The sequence below is a fragment of the Anomaloglossus baeobatrachus genome, chromosome 5 (genome assembly GCF_048569485.1).
Source record: "Anomaloglossus baeobatrachus isolate aAnoBae1 chromosome 5, aAnoBae1.hap1, whole genome shotgun sequence".
In the NCBI taxonomy this organism is placed as follows: domain Eukaryota; kingdom Metazoa; phylum Chordata; class Amphibia; order Anura; family Aromobatidae; genus Anomaloglossus; species Anomaloglossus baeobatrachus.
The window spans coordinates 18,300,569-18,323,853 of NC_134357.1; the positions used below are offsets into that span (position 1 = coordinate 18,300,569).

The following is a 23,285-nucleotide window of genomic DNA, read 5'->3' on the forward strand; positions in this document are numbered from 1 at the left end:
GTTTTCTCTCTTTTGGAGCTGTCTTTCTTTTGGGGCTGTCTTCTCTCTTTTGGGATTTTGTTCTCTCTTTCAGGACTGTCTTCTCTCTTTTGGAGCTGTTTTCTCTTTTTGGGGGGCTGTCTTCTCTCATTTGAGGCTGCCTTCATTGCTTTGGAGCTGTCTCCTCTCTTTTAGAGCTGTCTCCTCTCTTTTGGGGCTGTCTCCTCTCTTTTGGGACTGTTTTCTCTCTCTTGGGACTATTTTCTCTCTTTTTGACTATCTTCTTTCTTTTGGGACTGTTTTCTCTCTTTTGGGGCTGTCTTCTCTCATTTGGGATTTTCATCTCTCTTTTGGGACTGTCTTCTCACATTTGAGGCTGCCTTCATTGCTTTGGGGCTGTCTTCTCTCCCTTGGAGATTTCTTCTCTTTTGGGGATCTCTTCTCTATTTGGGGGCTGTTCTCTCTCTTTTGGGATTGTCTTCTCTCTTTTGGGGCTGTCTTCTCTCTTTTGTGTCTGTTTTCTCTTTTTTTGGACTGTCTTCTTTCTTTTTGACTGTCTTCTTTCTTTTGGGACTGTTTTCTCTTTTTTGGAACTGTATTCTCTTTTTTGAGACTGTCTTCTCTCCTTTGAGGCTGTCTTCTCTGTTTTGAGGTTGTCTTCTTTTTTGGGGGTGTTTTTTTCTCTTTTGGGACTTTCTTCTCTCTTTTTGAACTGGTTTCTCTCTTTTGTCTTTTGGGACTGTCTTCTCTCTTTTGGGACTGTTGTCTCTCTTTTCAGACTTTTTTCTCTCTTTTGGGACTGTTTTCTCTTTTTTGGAACTGTATTCTCTTTTTTGAGACAGTCTTCTCTCTTTTGAGGCTGTCTTCTCTCTTTTGGAGCTGTTTTCTCTTTTTTGGACTGTCTTCTTTCTTTTGGGACTGTTTTCTCTTTTTTGGAACTGTATTCTCTTTTTTTAGACTGTTCTCTCTTTTGAGGCTGTCTTCTCTCTTTTGAGGCTGTCTTCTCTCTTTTGAGGTTGTCTTCTTTTTTGGGGGTGTTTTTTCTCTTTTGGGACTTTCTTCTCTCTTTTTGAACTGGTTTCTCTCTTTTGTCTTTTGGGACTGTCTTCTCTCTTTTGGGACTGTTGTCTCTCTTTTCAGACTTTTTTCTCTCTTTTGGGACTATTTTCTCTTTTTTGGGAACGTTGTTTCTCTTTTAGGACTGTCTTCTCTCTTTTGGGACTGTCTTCTGGTACTTTTTTTCTCTCTTTTGGGACTGTTGTCTCTCTTTTGGAACTGTCTTTTATCTCCTTTGGGGCTGTCTTTTCTGTTTTGGGACTGTTTTCTCTTTTTTTGGGTCTGTCTTCTCTTTTTTGGATATGTCTTCTCTTTTAGGATCTCTTCTCTCTTTGGGTGCTGTCGTCTTTCTTTGGGGGTTGTTTTCTCTCTTTTGGGGGCTGTCTTCATTTTTGGGGTGTCTACTTTCTTTTTGGGGTCTCTGCTTTATTTGATGAAGAGTTGTGCAGTATTCATTAACTTTTTTAGCTGTTTGAACGCTTCCTTATTGAACTGCAACCAGGGCTTATTTTTCGAGCAGGGCTTATATTTTAAGCAGACTTTGAAAAGGTTAAAAATTCCCGTTGGGGTTTTTTTTCGGGATAGGGCTTATGTTGAGGGGAAACAGGTAGATGTGGTCATTGTACTAATAAAAAGAGAGACAACAACCTTCCCCTCCGCAGATTCTTCATCCCACATCTATAAGTCATTTGTTGCATATCCTCTAGTTTAGTGTCTAAATTCAGATTATCCCGATAGATAGAACCATTTACCACGTCTGACATGTTGATTTCAGTACATACTTGTATTGCCCATAAAATAATTCTGGAACATCTTCTTTAAAAAATAAATGTAAAATAATAAAAAAATATATAATGTTCTAGATGTGTGGAGAGCTGCTGGATAAAATGTTCTAGATGTATGGAGAGCTGCTGGATGAAATGTTCTAGACGTGTGGAGAGCTGCCGGATAAAATGTTCTAGATGTATGGAGAGCTGGTGGATGAAATATTCTAGACATGTGGAGAGCTGCCGGATAAAATGTTCTAGATGTGTAGAGAGCTGCTGGATAAAATGTTCTAGATGTGTGGAGAGCTGGTGGATAAAATGTTCTAGATGTGTGGAGAGCTGGTGGATGAAATGTTCTAGATGTGTGGAGAGCTGGTGGATGAAATGTTCTAGATATTTGGAGAGCTGGTGGATGAAATGTTCTAGATGTGTGGAGAGCTGGTGGATGAAATGTTCTAGATATTTGGAGAGCTGGTGGATGAAATGTTCTAGATGTGTGGAGAGCTGGTGGATGAAATGTTCTAGATATTTGGAGAGCTGGTGGATGAAATGTTCTAGATGTGTGGAGAGCTGGTGGATGAAATGTTCTAGATGTGTGGAGAGCTGGTGGATGAAATGTTCTAGATATTTGGAGAGCTGGTGGATAAAATGTTCTAGATGTGTGGAGAGCTGGTGGATGAAATGTTCTAGATATTTGGAGAGCTAGTGGATGAAATGTTCTAGATATTTGGAGAGCTGGTGGATGAAATGTTCTAGATGTGTGGAGAGCTGGTGGATGAAATGTTCTAGATGTGTGGAGAGCTGGTGGATGAAATGTTCTAGATATTTGGAGAGCTGGTGGATGAAATGTTCTAGATGTGTGGAGAGCTGGTGGATGAAATGTTCTAGATATTTGGAGAGCTGGTGGATGAAATGTTCTAGATGTGTGGAGAGCTGGTGGATAAAATGTTCTAGATGTGTGGAGAGCTGGTGGATATAATGTTCTAGGTGTGTGGAGAGCTGGTGGATATAATGTTCTAGGTGTGTGGAGAGCTGCCGGATGAAATGTTCTAGATGTGTGGAGAGCTGCCAGATAAAATGTTCTAGATGTGTGGAGAGCTGCCAGATAAAATGTTCTAGGCGTGTGGAGAGCTACCAGATAAAATATTCTAGACGTGTGGAGAGCTGCCGGATAAAATGTTGTAGACGTGTGGAGAGCTGGTGGATGAAATGTTCTAGATGTGTGGAGAGCTGGTGGATAAAATGTTGTAGACGTGTGGAGAGCTGGTGGATGAAATGTTCTAGACGTGTGGAGAGCTGGTGGATGAAATGTTCTAGACGTGTGGAGAGCTGCCGGATAAAATGTTCTAGATGTGTGGAGAGCTGCCGGATAAAATGTTCTAGATGTGTGGAGAGCTGCCGGATAAAATGTTCTAGATGTGTGGAGAGCTGCCGGATAAAATGTTCTAGATGTGTGGAGAGCTGGTGGATGAAATATTCTAGACATGTGGAGAGCTGCCGGATAAAATGTTCTAGATGTGTAGAGAGCTGCTGGATAAAATGTTCTAGATGTGTGGAGAGCTGGTGGATAAAATGTTCTAGATGTGTGGAGAGCTGGTGGATGAAATGTTCTAGATGTGTGGAGAGCTGGTGGATGAAATGTTCTAGATATTTGGAGAGCTGGTGGATAAAATGTTCTAGATGTGTGGAGAGCTGGTGGATGAAATGTTCTAGATATTTGGAGAGCTGGTGAATGAAATGTTCTAGATGTGTGGAGAGCTGGTGGATGAAATGTTCTAGATGTGTGGAGAGCTGGTGGATGAAATGTTCTAGATATTTGGAGAGCTGGTGGATGAAATGTTCTAGATGTGTGGAGAGCTGGTGGATGAAATGTTCTAGATATTTGGAGAGCTGGTGGATGAAATGTTCTAGATGTGTGGAGAGCTGGTGGATAAAATGTTCTAGATGTGTGGAGAGCTGGTGGATATAATGTTCTAGGTGTGTGGAGAGCTGGTGGATATAATGTTCTAGGTGTGTGGAGAGCTGCCGGATGAAATGTTCTAGATGTGTGGAGAGCTGCCAGATAAAATGTTCTAGATGTGTGGAGAGCTGCCAGATAAAATGTTCTAGGCGTGTGGAGAGCTACCAGATAAAATGTTGTAGACGTGTAGAGAGCTGGTGGATAAAATGTTGTAGACGTGTGGAGAGCTGGTGGATGAAATGTTCTAGATGTGTGGAGAGCTGGTGGATGAAATGTTCTAGATGTGTGGAGAGCTGGTGGATGAAATGTTCTAGATGTGTGGAGAGCTGGTGGATGAAATGTTCTAGGCGTGTGGAGAGCTGGTGGATGAAATGTTCTAGGCGTGTGGAGAGCTGGTGGATGAAATGTTCTAGGCGTGTGGAGAGCTGGTGGATGAAATGTTCTAGGCGTGTGGAGAGCTGGTGGATGAAATGTTCTAGGCGTGTGGAGAGCTGGTGGATGAAATGTTCTAGGCGTGTGGAGAGCTGGTGGATGAAATGTTCTAGGCGTGTGGAGAGCTGGTGGATGAAATGTTCTAGGCGTGTGGAGAGCTGGTGGATGAAATGTTCTAGATGTGTGGAGAGCTGCCGGATAAAATATTTTAGATGTGTGGAGAGCTGCTGGATGAAATGTTCTAGACTTGCGGAGAGCTGCCAGATAAATATTGTTTCAGTTGTTCTTATGTTCGGGAATCAATAATTTCCAAGTAGCAACAAATTATTAATTTGCTCCCGAATTCTGCTACCTCCAGAGCAGTCGCCCTTTGCTCCAAACCGCCTTTGTTGTACAAATCCAGGCTCCTCCTTTCCTTTAAAGGAGTTTTGTAAAAAGTAATTCAAATTTTGAAAAAGTTTTTTTTTCCCCAGAAAGTTGCTGCAGGAGGTTCTGTGCGTCACTAAGAGGAGTCTTCTGCCGTTCCAAGAAGGAGCATCCTGAAAACCCTCCGCAGGTCAGCAGGGCATATTCGGGTGGGGTCCGGGGATAACACAACAGAGCAGAGGACTGCCCCCTCATTATATAGGAAAAGGTTTTCAAATTCTACATTTCGCCTGTATTTCCTAAAATCACTAATACTCCGACTGAAGGAGCAATAATGATGCTCAGACATCTACTGACACTATCCTTAAAGAGGAACTCCGACATAAAATCATGTAACGAGGGGCAAATTATAGAGACCTTGAGGTCTGAGGTGGAAACTCTACCCCGTAAGTATAAAAAAACTACACATGGCGACCAGCAGGGGGCCCAAAATACAGATTTTGCATTGGAGTGGAAGAGCTGGAAATATTTCTCGAACCCTTGATGAAGAAATGACCGGTCACATGAGGTCAAAACTGAATGTTTCCTCTTGTTTTCTTTCTGCAGGAATCTGATCTTGAAGACCCAATGACACCAGAAGAGGTGAGTGCTACATAAAGATACAGTTCATGGGTGGGGGGGGGCGCTTTCTGCTTGAGGAGACCTCCAGCTGGTGTATAGAGCCTTATGTCAGCCAATGCTGCAGATTAGCTCCCCTCCAGAAGGGAAAAGCCGGCTTTCCAGTGCCACCTAGTGACATTGTTACCTTTTAAGTCTCAAAGTGGAATGTAAAATAAATAATTAGAAAAAATGACGTAGGGTCCCCTGTATTTTGATATCCAGCGCAGATAAAGCAGACAGCTGGAGGCTGCAGCCCTCAGGTGTGTGCATTATCTTGGCTGTGTATCAAAATACGAGGGATCCCATGCATTTTTTTGTAATTATTGAAATAAATAATTTTAGAATTAGGCTATACCGTATGTGCATGTGCATTGAGTATTTGGTTACAGACATTTCTGCATTAAATCTGCATCTCCTGGCATAAAAATGCACCGAAAACATAATGAGATGCGTTCACCTGAGGTCAAAGCTGGGGTACCGTGGGAACTGACTGCTGTGGCCTCCGGTGAACTCACTGATGTCACCGTTCTCACAGCTGTGGCTCCGTCATGGTGTTCAGCAGCTCGCAGTCACTGGTCACGTTTTCTAATATGACTGTGCAATGCAACTTCAGGATGTAGCAGAGCCGGGATCATTGTGGGATGTCGTGTCTGTGGATTACGTTGAACCTGTAGGGGTGTTTTGGGGTTCCTAACTTGGAAAAAGGGTGTTTCTTCTTTCTTGTTTTTTTTTTTTTTTTAAATAAAGGATTTTTTTCTGTTTTGTGTTTATTTCTTTTAACTTACTGAGTTAGTAATGGGAAGGTCTCATAGAACCCTACCCATTACTAACCTCGAGCTTGATGAAAAATCACAGCTGTCATTAACTCCAGTCCTTACATTACCTTGATTGCCACTGCACAAGGGCAATCAAGATGATTTGGGTAAGCGCCAGGATTGCCACATCTAATGGATGCGACAATTCAGGGGCAGCTGCGGGCTTCTATTTTTAGGGTGGAAAGGGTCCAATAACCATGGGCCTCCCCAGCCTAAGAATAACAGCCCCCAGCTGTACACTTTATCTGTGCTACGTATCAAAATTAGGAGAGACCTATTTATTTAAATAATTTAACAAAAAACTGCATGGGGGTCCCTCGTATTTTGATACATAGTGACGATAACGCACACAGCTGGAGGCTGAAGTCTGTGGCCATCTGCTTTATCTGCGCTGGGTATCAAAATATTGGGACCCTACTCCATTTTTGAAATTATTTATTTATTTTTACATTCCACTTCGGGGACCCTGACAGCTAGTGTGCGGGCAACCAATCACATACACCGGCAGTCTGACTGCAACCATTCACAGACAATGTCACAGAGGGTGGGCAGTGCATATTCATGAGATTTAATGAGCGGACCCGGAAGCAGTGTGACAGCCACATGGAAACTCGGTGAGTATAACTGTCCTGCATTAATCCCCATTTGCCTTCCTTCTGCAGTCCCCTAGCCCTCACTACCAGCATTTTATAACAAGTTCCGGTCCCTCGTATATGGGGTTCGGCATCCGAGTTCAAGTTTGAGTCAAGTCGGATCACGAACCACACTTTTTTTTCGCAAGTCCGACCGGACCCAGTGAACCCAAACATCTGTGGGTTTTTCAATCGCTAGTACTGATAGAAATGAGTCCACCAGTCCCAAACATGGCGTCGCACCCTCACTGATACCAAACCGGTGCAACAAGACAGTAAGGAAAGATGTCACATTTACAGGTTGCGGTTTGGGAGCAGCAGGAGCTGGGGAAGGTGGCCTCCTTCGATAGCTGTCTCATCGACCCCTCACCATTTCAGCTCGTGGAGAGGACATCACTTCATAAGGTATGATGCTACCTGGAAACCATAAGCAAGTAGGCTGAATTTTGCAGAGAGATAATATAACGATTTTATTATTTGTAATGTCATTATGGTTTCTGTACCTGATGATACTGGAAGCCATCAGCAAGTAGGTTACATTCTGCAGACAGATATATCATAGTTTATTTTTTATTTTATTTATGCTTTCTCGATCTGCTGATGGAAACAATAAGCAAGTAGGCTAGATTTTGCAACTGGATATTATAACAGTTTTACTATTTTATCATAATTGGGATATTTGTATCTACTGATACTGGAAAGCCATCAGCAAGTAGGCTAGATTTTGCAGTATAAATCCTTTTATTATTTTCATTATAATTATAATTTTTGTACGCACTAATATTGAAAACCATCAGCAAGTAGGCTCGATTTTGCATTCTAAATTATTTTATTATTTTTATTTTAATTATAATATTTGTACCCACTGAAAACAATCAGCAAGTAGGCTCGATTTTGCATTCTAAATTATTTTATTATTTTTATTCTAATTATAATATTTGTACCCACTGAAAAGCATCAGCAAGTAGGCTCGATTTTGCATTCTAAATTATTTTATTATTTTTATTCTCATCATAATATTTGTACCTGCTGAAAACCATCAGCAAGTAGGCTCGATTTTTTTTATTCTAAATTATTTTATTATTTTTATTCTAATTATAATATTTGTACCTGCTGAAAACCATCAGCAAGTAGGCGCGATTTTTTTTTATTCTAAATTATTTTTATTCTAATTATAATATTTGTACCCACTGAAAACCATCAGCAAGTGGGCTCAATTTTGCATTCTAAATTATTTTATTATTTTTATTCTAATTATAATATTTGTACCCATTGAAAACCATCATCAAGTAGGCTCAATTTCCATTCTAAATTATTTTATTATTTTTATTCTAAATATAATATTTGTACCCACTGAAAACCATCAGCAAGTGGGCTCAATTTTGCATTCTAAATTATTTTATTATTTTTATTCTAATTATAATATTTGTACCCATTGAAAACCATCAGCAAGTAGGCTCAATTTTCCATTCTAAATTATTTTATTATTTTTATTCTAAATATAATATTTGTACCTATTGAAAACCATCAGCAAGTAGGCTCGATTTTGCATTCTAAATTATTTTATTATTTTTATTCTAATTATAATATTTGTACGCACTGAAAACCATCAGCAAGTAGGCTCAATTTTGCATTATAAATTATTTTATTATTTTTATTCTAATTATAATATTTGTACCTGCTGAAAAGCATCAGCAAGTAGGCTCAATTTTGCATTCTAAATTATTTTATTATTTTTATTCTAATAATATTTGTACCTGCTGAAAAGCATCAGCAAGTAGGCTCAATTTTGCATTCTAAATTATTTTATTATTTTTATTCTAATTATAATATTTGTACCTGCTGAAAACCGTCAGCAAGTAGGCTCGATTTTTTTTTTATTCTAAATTATTTTATTCTTTTTATTCTAATTATAATATTTGTACCTGCTGTAAACCATCAGCAAATAGGCTAGATTTTGCATTCTAAATTATTTTATTATTTTTATTCTAATTATAATATTTGTACCCATTGAAAACCATCAGCAAGTAGGCTCACTTTTGCATTCTAAATGATTTTATTATTTTTATTCTAATTATAATATTTGTACCCATTGAAAACCATCAGCAAGTAGGCTCAATTTTGCATTATAAATTATTTTATTATTTTTATTCTAATTATAATATTTGTACCTGCTGAAAACTACCAGCAAGTAGGCTCGATTTTTTTATTCTAAATGATTTTATTATTTTTATTCTAATTATAATATTTGTACCCATTGAAAACCATCAGCAAGTAGGCTCACTTTTGCATCCTAAATTATTTTATTATTTTTATTCTAATTATAATATTTGTACCCATTGAAAACCATCAGCAAGTAGGCTCGATTTTGCATCCTAAATTATTTTATTATTTTTATTCTAATTATAATATTTGTACCTGCTGAAAACCATCAGCAAGTAGGCTTGAACTTGCAGACAGATATTATAACAGCTTTATTACTGATATTATAATGATGGTTTCTGTGCTGCATTACTCTACAGCCCAGGTCATTCATATATGAACCCCCCAATAATCTGGTTGCACCTAATGCCCCGTTGGGTACTCAGGGGTTAAATAATTAGGAATGCCGGGTTCTTACAGCATGTCAATCAATCCTATGGCCCATTTATTATAGGATGACACAAGAGATACAAAAGGGGAACCGATCTGACAGCAGCTGCTTGCTGATGGTTTCCTATTAACAAAAAAGCTTTTTTACTTTCTGAATGGCAAAAATCAAACAAAAAATAATACAATTTTTGGTTTATTTGTTTTTTGTTTTTTTTTTATATTTTTGAATGTTTTGTGCTTTCCCTTCCTCCTTTGCAGACGCACACGCTCTTCTCCCTCCTCGGCCTCAGCCAGGCGTTTATCACGAGCGGAGGGAAACTGAGAGGGGTGATCGCCCTGAAAGAGGTGAGAGAAAGATTAGAGGGGCATCAGCGAAATTGAGTCCAGTAAACACGGGCCGTAATGTGACTGCGGCTAAAAATACCCCTCCTCCTGCCGCACTCAGCAGAGCTCACGTCTCCTGCTCCTGTCACATCCAGAGCTGTAATCAAAATTCTGCCGTCATCTGCCAATCTGCACTTTCCGCAGCGTTTTGAATGCAGCTCAATGTGTGTCTGGAGATTGAGCCACGACGATGCCGCAGATTAATACTACAAGGTCCGGGAGGGGTTTTCTTATCTACTTTAGGCCCTGTGCGCACATTGCGGTTTTTGCTGCGGATTTGCCATGGTTTTGCTGCAGAAAAGGTGCGGTTTTTGTTGATAATGTTCATGCAGTACTTCCCCAGCAAAAATCTATGGGAAATCCAAAATGGTGTGCGCATTCTGCATTTTTTTCCCTACGGGTTTTGCTGCAGAATTTCTGTAGCATGTCACTTCTTTTCTGCGGGTACCTGCGGTTTTGCCATTAAGGGTCTGTGCGCACTGGGTAGATGTTTCTTAAGCAAAATACGCACCCTCTGGCAGAATTCCGCACCTGCAGCAAAAAAATGCATCCAAAATCCACATGCGGTTTTACCACAGTTTGGTGCGTTTTTTCTGCGATTTTGTCCTTGTGGATTTTAACCATTATCAATGGCAAAACCGCAGGTACCTGCGGAAAAGAAGTGACAACAGTAAGAGGAGCAGCAGGTCATAACAGCCAGAGGGGCAGCAGGTCATAACAGCCACAGGGGCAGCAGGTCATAACAGCCAGGGGGGCAGCAGGTCATAACAGCCAGAGGGGCAGCAGGTCATAACAGCCACAGGGGCAGCATGTCATAACAGCCAGAGGAGCAGCAGGTCATAACAGCCAGAGGGGCAGCAGGTCATAACAGCCAGAGGAGCAGCAGGTCATAACAGCCAGGGGGGCAGCAGGTCATAACAGCCAGAGGAGCAGCAGATCATAACAGTCAGAGGGGCAGCAGGTCATAACAGCCAGAGGAGCAGCAGGTCATAACAGCCAGGGGGGCAGCAGGTCATAACAGCCACAGGGGCAGCAGGTCATAACAGCCACAGGGGCAGCAGGTCATAACAGCCAGAGGAGCAGCAGGTCATAACAGCCAGGGGGGCAGCAGGTCATAACAGTCACAGGGGCAGCAGGTCATAACAGCCACAGGGGCAGCAGGTCATAACAGCCAGAGGAGCAGCAGGTCATAACAGCCAGGGGGGCAGCAGGTCATAACAGCCACAGGGGCAGCAGGTCATAACAGCCAGAGGAGCAGCAGGTCATAACAGCCAGGGGGGCAGCAGGTCATAACAGTCACAGGGGCAGCAGGTCATAACAGCCACAGGGGCAGCAGGTCATAACAGTCAGAGGGGCCGCAGGTCATAACAGCCAGAGGGGCCGCAGGTCATAACAGCCAGAGGGGCAGCAGGTCATAACAGCCACAGGGGCAGCAGGTCATAACAGCCAGAGGAGCAGCAGGTCATAACAGTCAGAGGAGCAGCAGGTCATAACAGTCAGAGGGGCCGCAGGTCATAACAGCCACAGGGGCAGCAGGTCATAACAGCCACAGGGGCAGCAGGTCATAACAGTCAGAGGGGCAGCAGGTCATAACAGTCAGAGGAGCAGCAGGTCATAACAGTCAGAGGGGCAGCAGGTCATAACAGTCAGAGGAGCAGCAGGTCATAACAGCCAGAGGAGCAGCAGGTCATAACAGTCAGAGGAGCAGCAGGTCATAACAGCCAGAGGAGCAGCAGGTCATAACAGTCAGAGGGGCCGCAGGTCATAACAGCCAGGGGGGCAACAGGTCATAACAGCCACAGGGGCAGCAGGTCATAACAGCCAGAGGAGCAGCAGGTCATAACAGTCAGAGGAGCAGCTGGTCATAACAGTCAGAGGAGCAGCAGATCATAACAGTCAGCGGGGCAGCAGGTCATAACAGTCAGATGGGCAGCAGGTCATAACAGTCAGCGGGGCAGCAGGTCATAAAAGTCAGCGGGGCAGCAGGTCATAACAGTCAGAGGAGCAGTAGGTCATAACAGTCAGCGGGGCAGCAGGTCATAACATTCAGAGGAGCAGCAGGTCATAACAGCCAGTGGGGTAGCAGGTCATAACAGCCAGAGGAGCAGCAGGTCATAACAGTCAGCGGGGCAGCAGGTCATAACAGTCAGAGGAGCAGCAGGTCATAACAGCCAGAGGAGCAGCAGGTCATAACAGTCAGCGGAGCAGCAGGTCATAACAGTCAGCGGGGCAGCAGGTCATAACAGTCAGCGGAGCAGCAGGTCATAACAGTCAGCGGGGCAGCAGGTCATAACAGTCAGCGGGGCAGCAGGTCATAACAGTCAGCGGGGCAGCAGGTCATATACAGTCAGATGGGCAGCAGGTCACAACAGTCAGTGGGCCATCAGATCATAACAACCAGAGGGGCAGAAATTCATAGCCGCTACAAGGGCAGCAGGTCATAACAGCCAAAGCGGCTCTACTAAGTATGTAAGTTCCTAGTCACAAGGTGTTGATTAATTCTGAGATGGCAGTGGTCCGTGAGAGTGGCATGTTGTGCTTATTTTTGAGAAACCTTGTTGTATATTACTTGTATTCAGCAATTTATATTGTTCTTGTTTCATTGGTTTATTGCAACAAATTTTTAACATTTTGCTGATAAAGACACCATTGTCTTGTTCAAATTTACAGTGCCTTGAAAAAGTAATCATACCCTGAGAACTACAATAGTATATCTAAGAAGATAATACCAGCGCTAAACTCTATAACTTGGTTGGCAGCTAGATACTGGCAAACACCGTTAATTTGCCAAGGGAAAATTAATACAAAAAATAAAATTGAAATTTTATAAAAATCTGCGCCACTCCAAGTTTTTATAAATCACTTAATATTATGTAAAAATAGGATTTATAGACCAAAAGGAAAGATATAGATTTTTTTAAATTGTTTCCTTTTTTATTTTTTCAATAGAGACAACTATAAACTCTCAAATTAAATAAAAATCAAGTAATAAGTAAAAAATGCACATACAAGATAATAAATCACAGCCACAAATAGGTTATAAGTGTAGAAAAAAATAAAAACACCGGCCGGGGCTTGTTTTTGCACACTTATAACCTATTTGTAGCTGTGATTTATTATCTTGTATGCGCATTTTTTACTTATTACTTGATTTTTATTTAGTTTGAGTGTTTATAGTTGTCTCTATTGAAAAAATAAAAAAGGAAACAATTTAAAAAATGTATATCTTTCCTTTTGGTCTATAAATCCTATTTTTTTATTATTATTATTATTATTATTATTATTATTATTACATAATACTAATTGATTTATAAAAACTTGGAGTGGCGCAGATTTTTATAAAATTTCAATTTTATTTTTTATATTAATATACCCTGAGAACTTTCCACATTTTTTAACATTATACCCACAAACTTAAAAGTATTTTATTTGCATTTTTTTTATAATACCAACATTAAGTACAAGTATCTGTGAAGTGTAAAGGAAATGAGTCCTGGTTTTCTAAATATTTTAAAAATATAAATCTGACAAGTGTGATGTACATTTTTTCACCCCTGCAGTCAGTACTTTGTAAGACCACATTTCTCTGTATTGCATTAGTATTCACCCCCTGGAGTCAGTACTTTGTAGGACCACCTTTCTCCATCTTGCATTAGTATTCAGCCCCTGGAGTCAGTACTTTGTAAGACCACATTTCTCTGTCTTGCATTAGTATTCACCCCCTGGAGTCAGTACTTTGTAGGACCACCTTTCTCTGTATTGCATTAGTATTCACCCCCTGGAGTCAGTACTTTGTAGGACCACATTTCTCCGTCTTGCATTAGTATTCAGCCCCTGGAGTCAGTACTTTGTAGGACCACCTTTCTCTGTCTTGCATTAGTATTCACCCCCTGAAGTCAGTACTTTGTAAGACCACCTTTCTCTGTCTTGCATTAGTATTCACCCCCTTGAGTCAGTACTTTGTAGGACCACATTTCTCTGTCTTGCATTAGTATTCAGCTCCTGGAGTCAGTACTTTGTAGGACCACCTTTCTCTGTCCTGCATTAGTATTCAGCACCTGAGTCAGTACTTTTTAGGACCACCTTTCTCTGTCTTGCATTAGTGTTCAGCCCCCTGAGTGAATACTTTGTAGGACCACCTTTCTCTGTCTTTTGGGTTCTGTCTCTGCAGCTTTGCACATCTAGAGGTGACATTGTCCCCTTCTTTTTTGCACACTCACTCTCGCTCGGGGAGATTGGATGGAGACGTCTGCCATCATTAATGTTTCCGTGTTGTCACAGGTTCTCGGTGGATTTGGGTCTGGGCTGGGACTCGGCCGCTCACACACAGGAATATTCTTTGATCTAAACCCTCCACTATAGCTTTGCAGGATGTTTAGGATCTTTGTCCTGCTGGAAGGTGAACCTACCCCCACCCCCCCCCCCCCCGGTCTCAAGTCTTCTGCAGCTTCCAACAGGTTTTCCTCCAGGATTATTTATATACATCCATCTTCCCATCACCTCTGACCGGCTTCCCTGCCCCTGCTGAAGAAAAGCCTCCCCATAGCAAGATGCTGCCTCCACCATGTGTGATGGTGGGGATGTTGTTTTCAGGGTGATGTGCATTTTCTACCACATATAGCATTTCACACTTATCCCAAAAAGTTCTACTTTGGTCTCATCTGATCAGAGCACCTTCTTCCACTGCTCTTTGTGTTCACTACACAAACTGCAAATAGAACTTCTTATGTTTTTGCTTTTTTATATCTTCTTGCCGCTCTTCCATAAAGGGCAGCTTTGTGGAGCATACGACTAACAATCGTCCTCTGGACAGATTCTCCCCCTGAGCTGTGATCTCTGCGGCTCCTCCAGGGACCATGGGGCTCTCGGCTTCTTCTCTCATTAGTGCCCTTCTTCTTGGGATGTTAGTTTCGGTGGATGGCGATGTCTTGGTTTCGGTGGATGGCCATGTCTCTCTTTCGGTGGACGCCATGTCTTGTAGGTTTGCAGTTGTGCCGTACTTCTTCCATTTTTGGATGATGGATTGAACAGTGGTCCATGAGATGTTCAGAGCTTGGGCTATTCTCTATAACCTAACACTGCTCTCCTCTTCTCCTCTTTATCCCTGACCTGTCCGGTGTGTTCCTTGGTTTTCATGATGCTGTTTAATCCCTGATGTTCTCACAAGAACCTCTGAGGTCTTCACAGAACAGCTGTAGTTATACTGAGAAGAAATTACACATAGTAGGACTCAATCGGTTAATTCTGTGGCTTCTGGGGACAATCAGTAACTTTATTTAGGGGTATCAAGAGTACAAAGGGGCTGAGTACAAATGCAATCACAATTTTCAAATGTATATTTTTAAAATATTTAGAGAACCTTGTATCATTTCCGTTACACCTCATGAATACTTGCCCTTAGTGTTGGTATCACATAGAATTCCAATAAGATACATTTACGTTTGTTGGTGTAACATGAAAAAAATGTGGAAACGTTCGTGGGGTATGAATACTTTTTCAAGGCTCTATACATCGGTCACAAATGTAACTTTGGATCTTCTTATCTTTCCATTAGCTACAAAAAGCCATTCAAGGAACGGCCCAGTCCGGCGTTCGCCTCCGTCCACCTTTTGCCAGTTTCCGTGATGCCAGTCGAACCCTGTCTCGAAAGGAATCCCAGAGACCGGTTCCCAAGGTTCCTCCATCTCCTGACCCTTCTATGGTTCCTGATGACCCCATAATTGTAGCTTCTCCAGAAGTGACTCCAGACTCGGAGCTGGATGACCTGTCGGGTCAAGGATCGGAGAACGTATCGCAGATCCTGAAGGACTTCCAAGGGTTTTCAGAGCACAGTGAGGAGGACGCGCCTTTGTAACCTCAGTCCATGACGCCTTGGTGGCTTGGAGACCGAATCCAGTATCTGAAGAAGCTGGATCTACCACTGAGAACTTTCTGAAGGCTCCTAGAATGGAGGTGACAAAGCTTGTATGCCCGGTGGCCTTGGCGATCCTGACACTTGCTCTTCATACTTACATTAAGTACTCTTGAAATTTGAAGATTTCTTAGAATGTTCTTGAAGAACTCTTTCTTCTTCACGTCAATGCTTTGCATTCCTCGACCGGAAGCCGAATCTTAAACACCAATTCTGGGGGGTTACTGGTCCTAATTGAGGAGATATACCATTCTTTGGAAAATATGAACTCTCCACCAGGAAGAAATCGGTCTCTCTAGCGCCACCTATAGGTAGCTGCTGGGGTCTTACAGATTAGCTACACATAGGGGGCGCTAGAGAAAAAGGCTAATTCTCTCCAGTTCGAGAAGCCGTTCTATACCGGTAAATACAAAAATAGGCAATGATCCGGAGAGGGGACTTCTCAGTGGTTACAAGAGGGGTCTCTGCGCCCCAAAAATGAAGGATAATGACGAAACCAAACTGCCTGAAATGGTGCAACAAATCTCATTATCCAAAAACAGTGCAGGGGTGGAACTATAGGGGAATCAGATGAGCCAAATATCCCCTCCGCCATATAGACAGCATTATAAATGCACATGGCAGAGACTATAGCTCTGTGTGGCCTAAGGGTATGTTCACATGGAGTTTTTGACATGGATTTTTTTTGGGCTGAAAAACCCACATCTAAAACCTGCTCATAAAGGAAAGGTCATTTTTGTGCGTTTTCTAACAAATAGGACCCCATTGATTATTGCATTTACACTTTCTCTTTCATCTAATTTTTTGGAGTTTTTTGCACCTTTTGCAAAATCCGTTTTATATAGGGTTTGTTTGTTTTTATATTCGGCATTTTGGTTTCCAAATCTTTTCGACTGATTCATAAATTAGAACTTTTTTAAAAAGTCACAAAATTTTGACACAAATGTTCTCCTGTGGTGATCTCATGTTTACCGAAAACTTTGCTGAAACTTTTGCTATAATTTAGCTGAACAGCGGAAGTAAAGCGCAGGTCTTTCTCACGGTCATTGTGCGCCATATGGAGAAATATGGTGCAAAAACGGCAACGAATAGCACGAGACAACATGCAAATGATGAATCGAGTCTGTGGGTTTTTTTTAATATTGTTTTTGACACGCTATCAGCATGATTTTTTATGTATTTTTTTTATCGTGATATGGGGCGTAGAAAAAGGTGCGGATTTGGCTCTTTTCTGCTGCAAATGTTTTGAACAAAAACGGCAAAAAGATGCTGTTTGTGGTGATTAAAACGCAGAAAAGGCACCAAAGAATTAATGACCTGAATGCCGCTCTGTCCGTGGGTCTCCTGACCTGAATGCCGCTCTGTCTGTGGGTCTTCTGACCCGATTGTCGCTCTGTCTGTGGGTCTCCTGACCTGAATGCCGCTCTGTCTGTGGGTCTTCTGACCCGATTGTCGCTCTGTCTGTGGGTCTTCTGACCCGATTGTCGCTCTGTCCGAGGGTCTCCTGACCTGAATGCTGCTCTGTCTGTGGGTCTCCTGACCTGAATGCCGCTCTGTCTGTGGGTCTCCTGACCTGAATGCCGTTCTGTCCGAGGGTCTCCTGACCTGAATGCCGCTCTGTCCAAGGGTCTCCTGACCTGAATGCCGCTCTGTCCGAGGGTCTCCTGACCTGAAGGCCGCTCTGTCCAAGGGTCTCCTGACCTGAATGCCGCTCTGTCCGAGGGTCTCCTGACCTGAATGCTGCTCTGTCCAAGGGTCTCCTGACCTGAATGCCGCTCTGTCCAAGGGTCTCCTGACCTGAATGCCGCTCTGTCCGAGGGTCTCCTGACCTGAATGCCGCTCTGTCCAAGGGTCTCCTGACCTGAATGCCGCTCTGTCCGAGGGTCTCCTGACCTGAATGCCGCTCTGTCCGTAAGTCTCCTGACCTGAATGCCGCTCTGTCCGTGGGTCTCCTGACCTGAATGCCGCTCTGTCCGAGGGTCTCCTGACCTGAATGCCGCTCTGTCCGTGGGTCTCCTGACCTGAATGCCGCTCTGTCCATGGGTCTCCTGACCTGAATGCCGCTCTGTCCAAGGGTCTCCTGACCTGAATACCGCTCTGTCCGTGGGTCTCCTGACCTGAATGCCGCTCTGTCCGAGGGTCTCCTGACCTGAATGCCGCTCTGTCCGAGGGTCTCCTGACCTGAATGCCGCTCTGTCCGTGGATCTCCTGACCTGAATGCCGCTCTGTCCGAGGGTCTCCTGACCTGAATGCCGCTCTGTCCGAGGGTCTCCTGACCTGAATGCTGCTCTGTCCGAGGGTCTCCTGACCTGAATGCCGCTCTGTCTGTGGGTCTTCTGACCCGATTGTCGCTCTAACCGTGGTTTTTAAGCTTCTTCCAAGCAATTTCAAAGTAGATTTTAGCATGAATTCTGTATTAAGATCCTCTTTACAAAACTCCATGTGAACATACCCTTATGTTTATTGTGGTTCTGCCAAATTGTTGCCATTGCTTCAGTGACATATATATATATATATATATATATATATATATATATGTGTATATGTATACACACACATATATATATACTTTTTTTACACACACACACACATATATATATATATATATACACATATATAGATTTTTTTATACATAATATATATATATATATATATATATATATATATAAAATATCTTGTAAAATAAAATATAATGCCTATATAATTAGTAGCATTGGCTAAGAATGGATTTAAGCTACTGGACACAATTTGGACAAATCTTTGCAACATTTTAATTGACCCTCTTCCTGTACTAAAAACTCATTCATTTATCTTTTTTTTTGCTAAATATTTCACTAAAATTATACACTTTTTGCCAATTTTTTTGAAAATTTTTGCATTTTTTCCAAAACCAGTAAATCATAATATTAAGTGTAATGTATCTCTATGTATAGTGGACACTATGAAGGAGCACTGTGTGAATGCTGAACCCGTTTTCCTTCATTTTTCATCCTTGCACCCCCACTCTTCGGGTCGTATGGATAAGGTCACGTCCTGGATCTTACCGGTCCGATCGTTGTGTATGGTAGAGTTCGGGAGAATTAAGGACACCCCAAGTCTTAATACAATAGCAGCCATTTTTCTAGTGTTATAATTTTGCAGCCGTCCTTCACGTTACATGAAAGCTTTGAAGAGTTGGCGAGGTACGCAGCCCTCCTGCGGAGCAATGTCACCGCACACTGATGTATTATATGGTCTTATTTTTCTACTAAGATGCAACATGCTTTTATAGACTCTTGCACTTGTTGATTTTGTGAGATAAAAAAAAAAAATCAGTAGATTTATTAAAATACACGTTCATTATAATGACCGAGAGGGGAGACTGTTATTAGAGTTTGACCAATGAGCAACTCATGCGTCAGGGAAATTCCTAAAACAAGAAGCGTTTATTAAAGGATGAACAGTTGGAAAAGCATAACTGGAAGAACGGAAATAAATATTGTGGGTTTACCCAACACATTTTATTCTGTAGAAAGACATTGAATTATAAAAGGTGCAGTTCACAATGTCCGCCACCAGAGGGCAGCAGAATGCCTGTGCTTCTGCAATGGTGATCGATGCTGCAGGATATATGCGGAGTCTCCTTATTTCATACATATTTTATGACCTTTTAGTGTCATTAAAAAGATGTTCCCCACCTAATATCGTCTCAAATTACCCAAAAATGTGTTAAAAACAGAATAAAAATAAAGGCATTGGAGCCAGTCCTTTACTTGGCACTGTCAATGGCACCTTATCTGGATGAACCAGCGCTGGGCTATAAACCGCTAGAGATGTAGGTACATGCAAAAATGACAAGCTTAGAGCGCACGCTGCATTTCTTTATGCGTTCTTTGGCGCAGTTTGTTGCCCTAATTTGCTTGTCTATCCTCATCCCAGCAAAGTCAATGAGAATTCTGCAGCGCTGTGCGCACATTGCTTCTTTTTTTCATTGCAGTTGTGGGTTCAGAAAAAAGAAGAAGCCTGTCAATTGTTGGGGAGGTTTTTTTTTCTTGCGTTTTTTAGCCTTTCCAGCCATTGACTTCACAAAAAAAAGCACTAAAAAACGCATGGCACAAAAATGCACCAAAAACCCCACCAAAAAATGCATTCTTTGGTGCGTTTTTCTGCCACATGGTGCACATTTTGGTGCAGAAAATGTCTGCATCAAAAACTCAGCATGCAAACATACTGTAAATCTGTAACTCACTTTTTTGGCACCTGCTCACCAGTTACGGCACCATTTGCGGGGAAACCACATTTTGCAATTGAGTTTCCCTTTAAGGGCTGTAATAAAACTACTGGAATTTACCTAATTTATAGTGACCCCCAATTGAGCATCTTTCACAACCGTAGCCTTAAAGGGGTTGTCCATTACTATTACATTGATGGCAATCCTTAGGCGGGCTTTGCACGTTGCGACATCGCAAGCCGATGCTGCGATGTCGCACGCGATAGTCCCCGCCCCCGTCGCAGGTACAATAGCTTGTGAAAGCTGGCGTAGCGAAAATTATCGCTACGCCAGCTTCACATGCACTCACCTGCCCTGCGACCATCGCTCTGGCCGGCGACCCGCCTCCTTATTAAGGGGGCGGGTCGTGCGGCGTCACTGCGACGTCACACGGCAGGCGGCCAATCGGAGCGGAAGGGCGGAGATGAGTGGGATGTAAACATCCCGCCCACCTCCTTCCTTCCACATATTCTACGGAAGCCGCGGTGACGCCGGTAGGAGATGTTCCTCGCTCCTGCGACTTCACACACAGCGATGTGTGCTGCCGCAGGAGCGAGGAACAACATCGGACCGTCGCGTCAGCATAATCATGGATTACGCCGACGCTGCACTGATGATACAATTACGACGCTTTTGCGCTCGTTAATCGTATCATCGAGCCTTTACACACTACGATGTCGCCTGCGATGCCGGAAGTGCGTCATTTTCAATTTGACCCCACCGACATCGCACCTGCGATGTCGTAGTGTGCAAAGCCCGCCTGAGGATAGGTCATCAGTGTCTGATTGGTCAGGGTCCAACACCTCGCACCCCCCCTATTCAGCTGTTCTCAGTGCCGCCGCCGGCAGGAAATGCTCAGTTCTGGAGCTGCTCCGTTTTCTGATAGCGGCCGGGGACGGATACTGCACAGCCGTCTGCCATTGATTTGAATGGTGTGCAGTACCCGGCCACGGCCACTACCAGAAGACGGAGCAGCTTCAGAACTGAGCATTTCCGGCCAACGCCGGCACCGAGAACAGCTGATCAGTGGAGGTGCCGGGTGTCAGACCCCGACCGATCAGACATTGATGACCCATCCTAAGGATAAGCCATCAATGGTAAAGGGGTGGACAAACGCTTTAAAAAAATGTTTTCAAAAAGTGCACTACCTCACTCTTCCACCTAAAAAGTGACCACTGTAGTAGAAGATGACAATATGTTTTGGTATCCCCCCACTCACTGGTGATTTTATCTAAGGAGTCCCATTTTTGGGGGTAGATGCAACCTCTGTATAACAAGATGCTCTTTTCTCGTTGTGATACAATTTGTCTTTTCAGGTGTTAGAACCTTCATACAGTGTGTCCCCCCATATCCTGTCCACCACCATTATCTTGAGAACGGCGGCAGCTATAGGCATAGAAGTGGTGTCTAGGTATAGTAAAGTAGCCATGTGCTATGCAATGAAAACACCTATAGCGCCACCTGGTAGAAAACAACGGAGTTAGCATTTTTATCACGAAAACGGAACGAGATAGAGGAAAAAAGTGAATTACAAAGTTGTAGGGCGTCATCAATTCAATACGAATCGACACCTTGCATACAGAAATGCTATGATATGAAACCCACGACCCCCCCCAAAACATTGAATGCTGGTCACGCATATGGCGCTCATGTAACTTTGATGCTCAGAGTGGCCCCTGTCAGCTGCAATACACATCTGGCCTCTGCACAGCATACTGTATCTTGCTGCACGTTGGGCAATATGGTAGGTGACACGTTGGCACAAGCATCTGTGATACGTGGTCGTAGGTCCTGCAATGTTGGTGGAGGGGTCGCATACACCTGCTGCTTGATGTGACCTCACAGAAAGAAGTCCAATGGGGTCAGGTCAGGTGAGCGGAGGCCACTCCACACAGCCACCACACCCAGTGACTTGTAGGAAGGTCTCCATGAGGTATCGCTTCACGTCCGCAGCCTTGTGAGTGTTACACATTCTAATCATAGCATTTCTGTATGCAAGGTGTCGATTTGTATTGAATTGATGATGCCCTACAACTTTGTAATTCACTTTTTTTCTCTATCTCGTTCCGTTTTCGAGATAAAAATGCTAACTCCGTTGTTTTCCACCAGGTGGCGCTATAGGTGGTTTCATTGCGTAGTGCATGGATACTTTACTATACCTAGACACCACTTCTTTGCCTATAGCTGCCGTCGTTCTCAAGTTAATGGCGGTGGACGGGATATGGGTGGAAACACTGTATAAAGTAACAATAGAGACCATATTGAGACCTTGGGAGATCACAAACGTGGATGATAATTCTAAAGAGATTTCCAAAGTTCCATCTTGATGCATGAACCCATCTTCCTGACTCCCAGCTTCTGGCTTTTTGGGGGCCAGAGACCTCCAGACAATTGGCAGTCCGGACTGGTGTTATGGTTGAACTACCGATGCAGCCTCCCATGCTGCCAGCAGAGGCGCTAAAGATGGACAGATCATGCGCTCCAGATTTAATTACAAACACAATTAATAAGAGCTTGTGAGCGCTGTGCATAGTCGGCCACCACTGCTGGGCAGCAGAGGTGGCCGGGAACCGAGTCAACCATCAGTAATCCATCAAATTCAATATTTTGTTAGCAACAAATTTGTTTCCAAAAACCCCTCTGAAGCCCCATGAACGTTTCTTTCCCTTCATTCATCAGTTACGCTTTTACATCTGTGACTTTTTGCTAATTGGTCAATAAATCGAAATACCGATAAAAAGAGCACATGTTTATCGAAAGCAAAGTTTCCATTCATGTTTTTTCCTTCTGTGACTTTTTCCTTTGAAATCACTTGAAGTTTTTTTTTCCATCTGTGACTTTTTCTACTGAAGTCTATGTGACAATGAAATGGAAATACAGTTGAGAATGAAAACAACCTTGTCATCCATTGCATGAAATTGTGACTTATTATCTGTCCCTAAAATACAAGCCCCCTTAATTTTGTACACATTGTTCATTTAGATAGAAGTTCTAGCTCAGTGTTTCTGATTAAGGACACCAATATAGGAATCCTAGCTCCGTTTTTCTGATTAAGGACACCAAATAGGAATCCTAGATCAGTTTTTCTGATTAAGGACACCAAATAGGAATCCTAGATCAGTTTTTCTGATTAAAGACACCAATATAAGAATGCTAGCTCAGTTTTTCTGAATAAGGACACCAATATAGGAATCCTAGCTCAGTTTTTCTGATTAAAAGACACCAATATAGGAATCCTAGCACAGTTTTTCTGATTAAGCACATCAATATAGGAATCCTAGCTCAGTTTTTCTGATTAAGCACATCAATATAGGAATCCTAGCACAGTGTTTTGATTAAGGACACCAATATGGGAGTACTAGCTCAGTTTTTTTTTAATTAAGGACACTGTATCTATGTTACAGGATGAAATTTTTGTTTCCTCCAGACACCACAAGGGGGAGCTCACTACTTCTTATATTATGGTGCTCAATTAATGGAAT

General features: G+C 42.7%; 1 protein-coding gene across 1 annotated transcript in view; it reads left to right on the forward strand.

Moving 5' to 3' along the window:
- The window catches only part of CLCN1 (chloride voltage-gated channel 1), a 166,327-nt gene extending 145,738 nt beyond the window's left edge, over nt 1–20,589 (forward strand). The window contains exons 19-23 of the mRNA XM_075348240.1: nt 4,668–4,750; nt 5,167–5,202; nt 6,968–7,072; nt 9,518–9,604; nt 15,198–20,589. Of these exons, the coding sequence (XP_075204355.1) occupies nt 4,668–4,750; nt 5,167–5,202; nt 6,968–7,072; nt 9,518–9,604; nt 15,198–15,497 (611 nt within the window). The 3' untranslated portion in view covers nt 15,498–20,589. The remainder of the gene's footprint in view (nt 1–4,667; nt 4,751–5,166; nt 5,203–6,967; nt 7,073–9,517; nt 9,605–15,197) is intronic.
- The last annotated feature ends 2,696 nt before the right edge of the window (nt 20,590–23,285 follow it).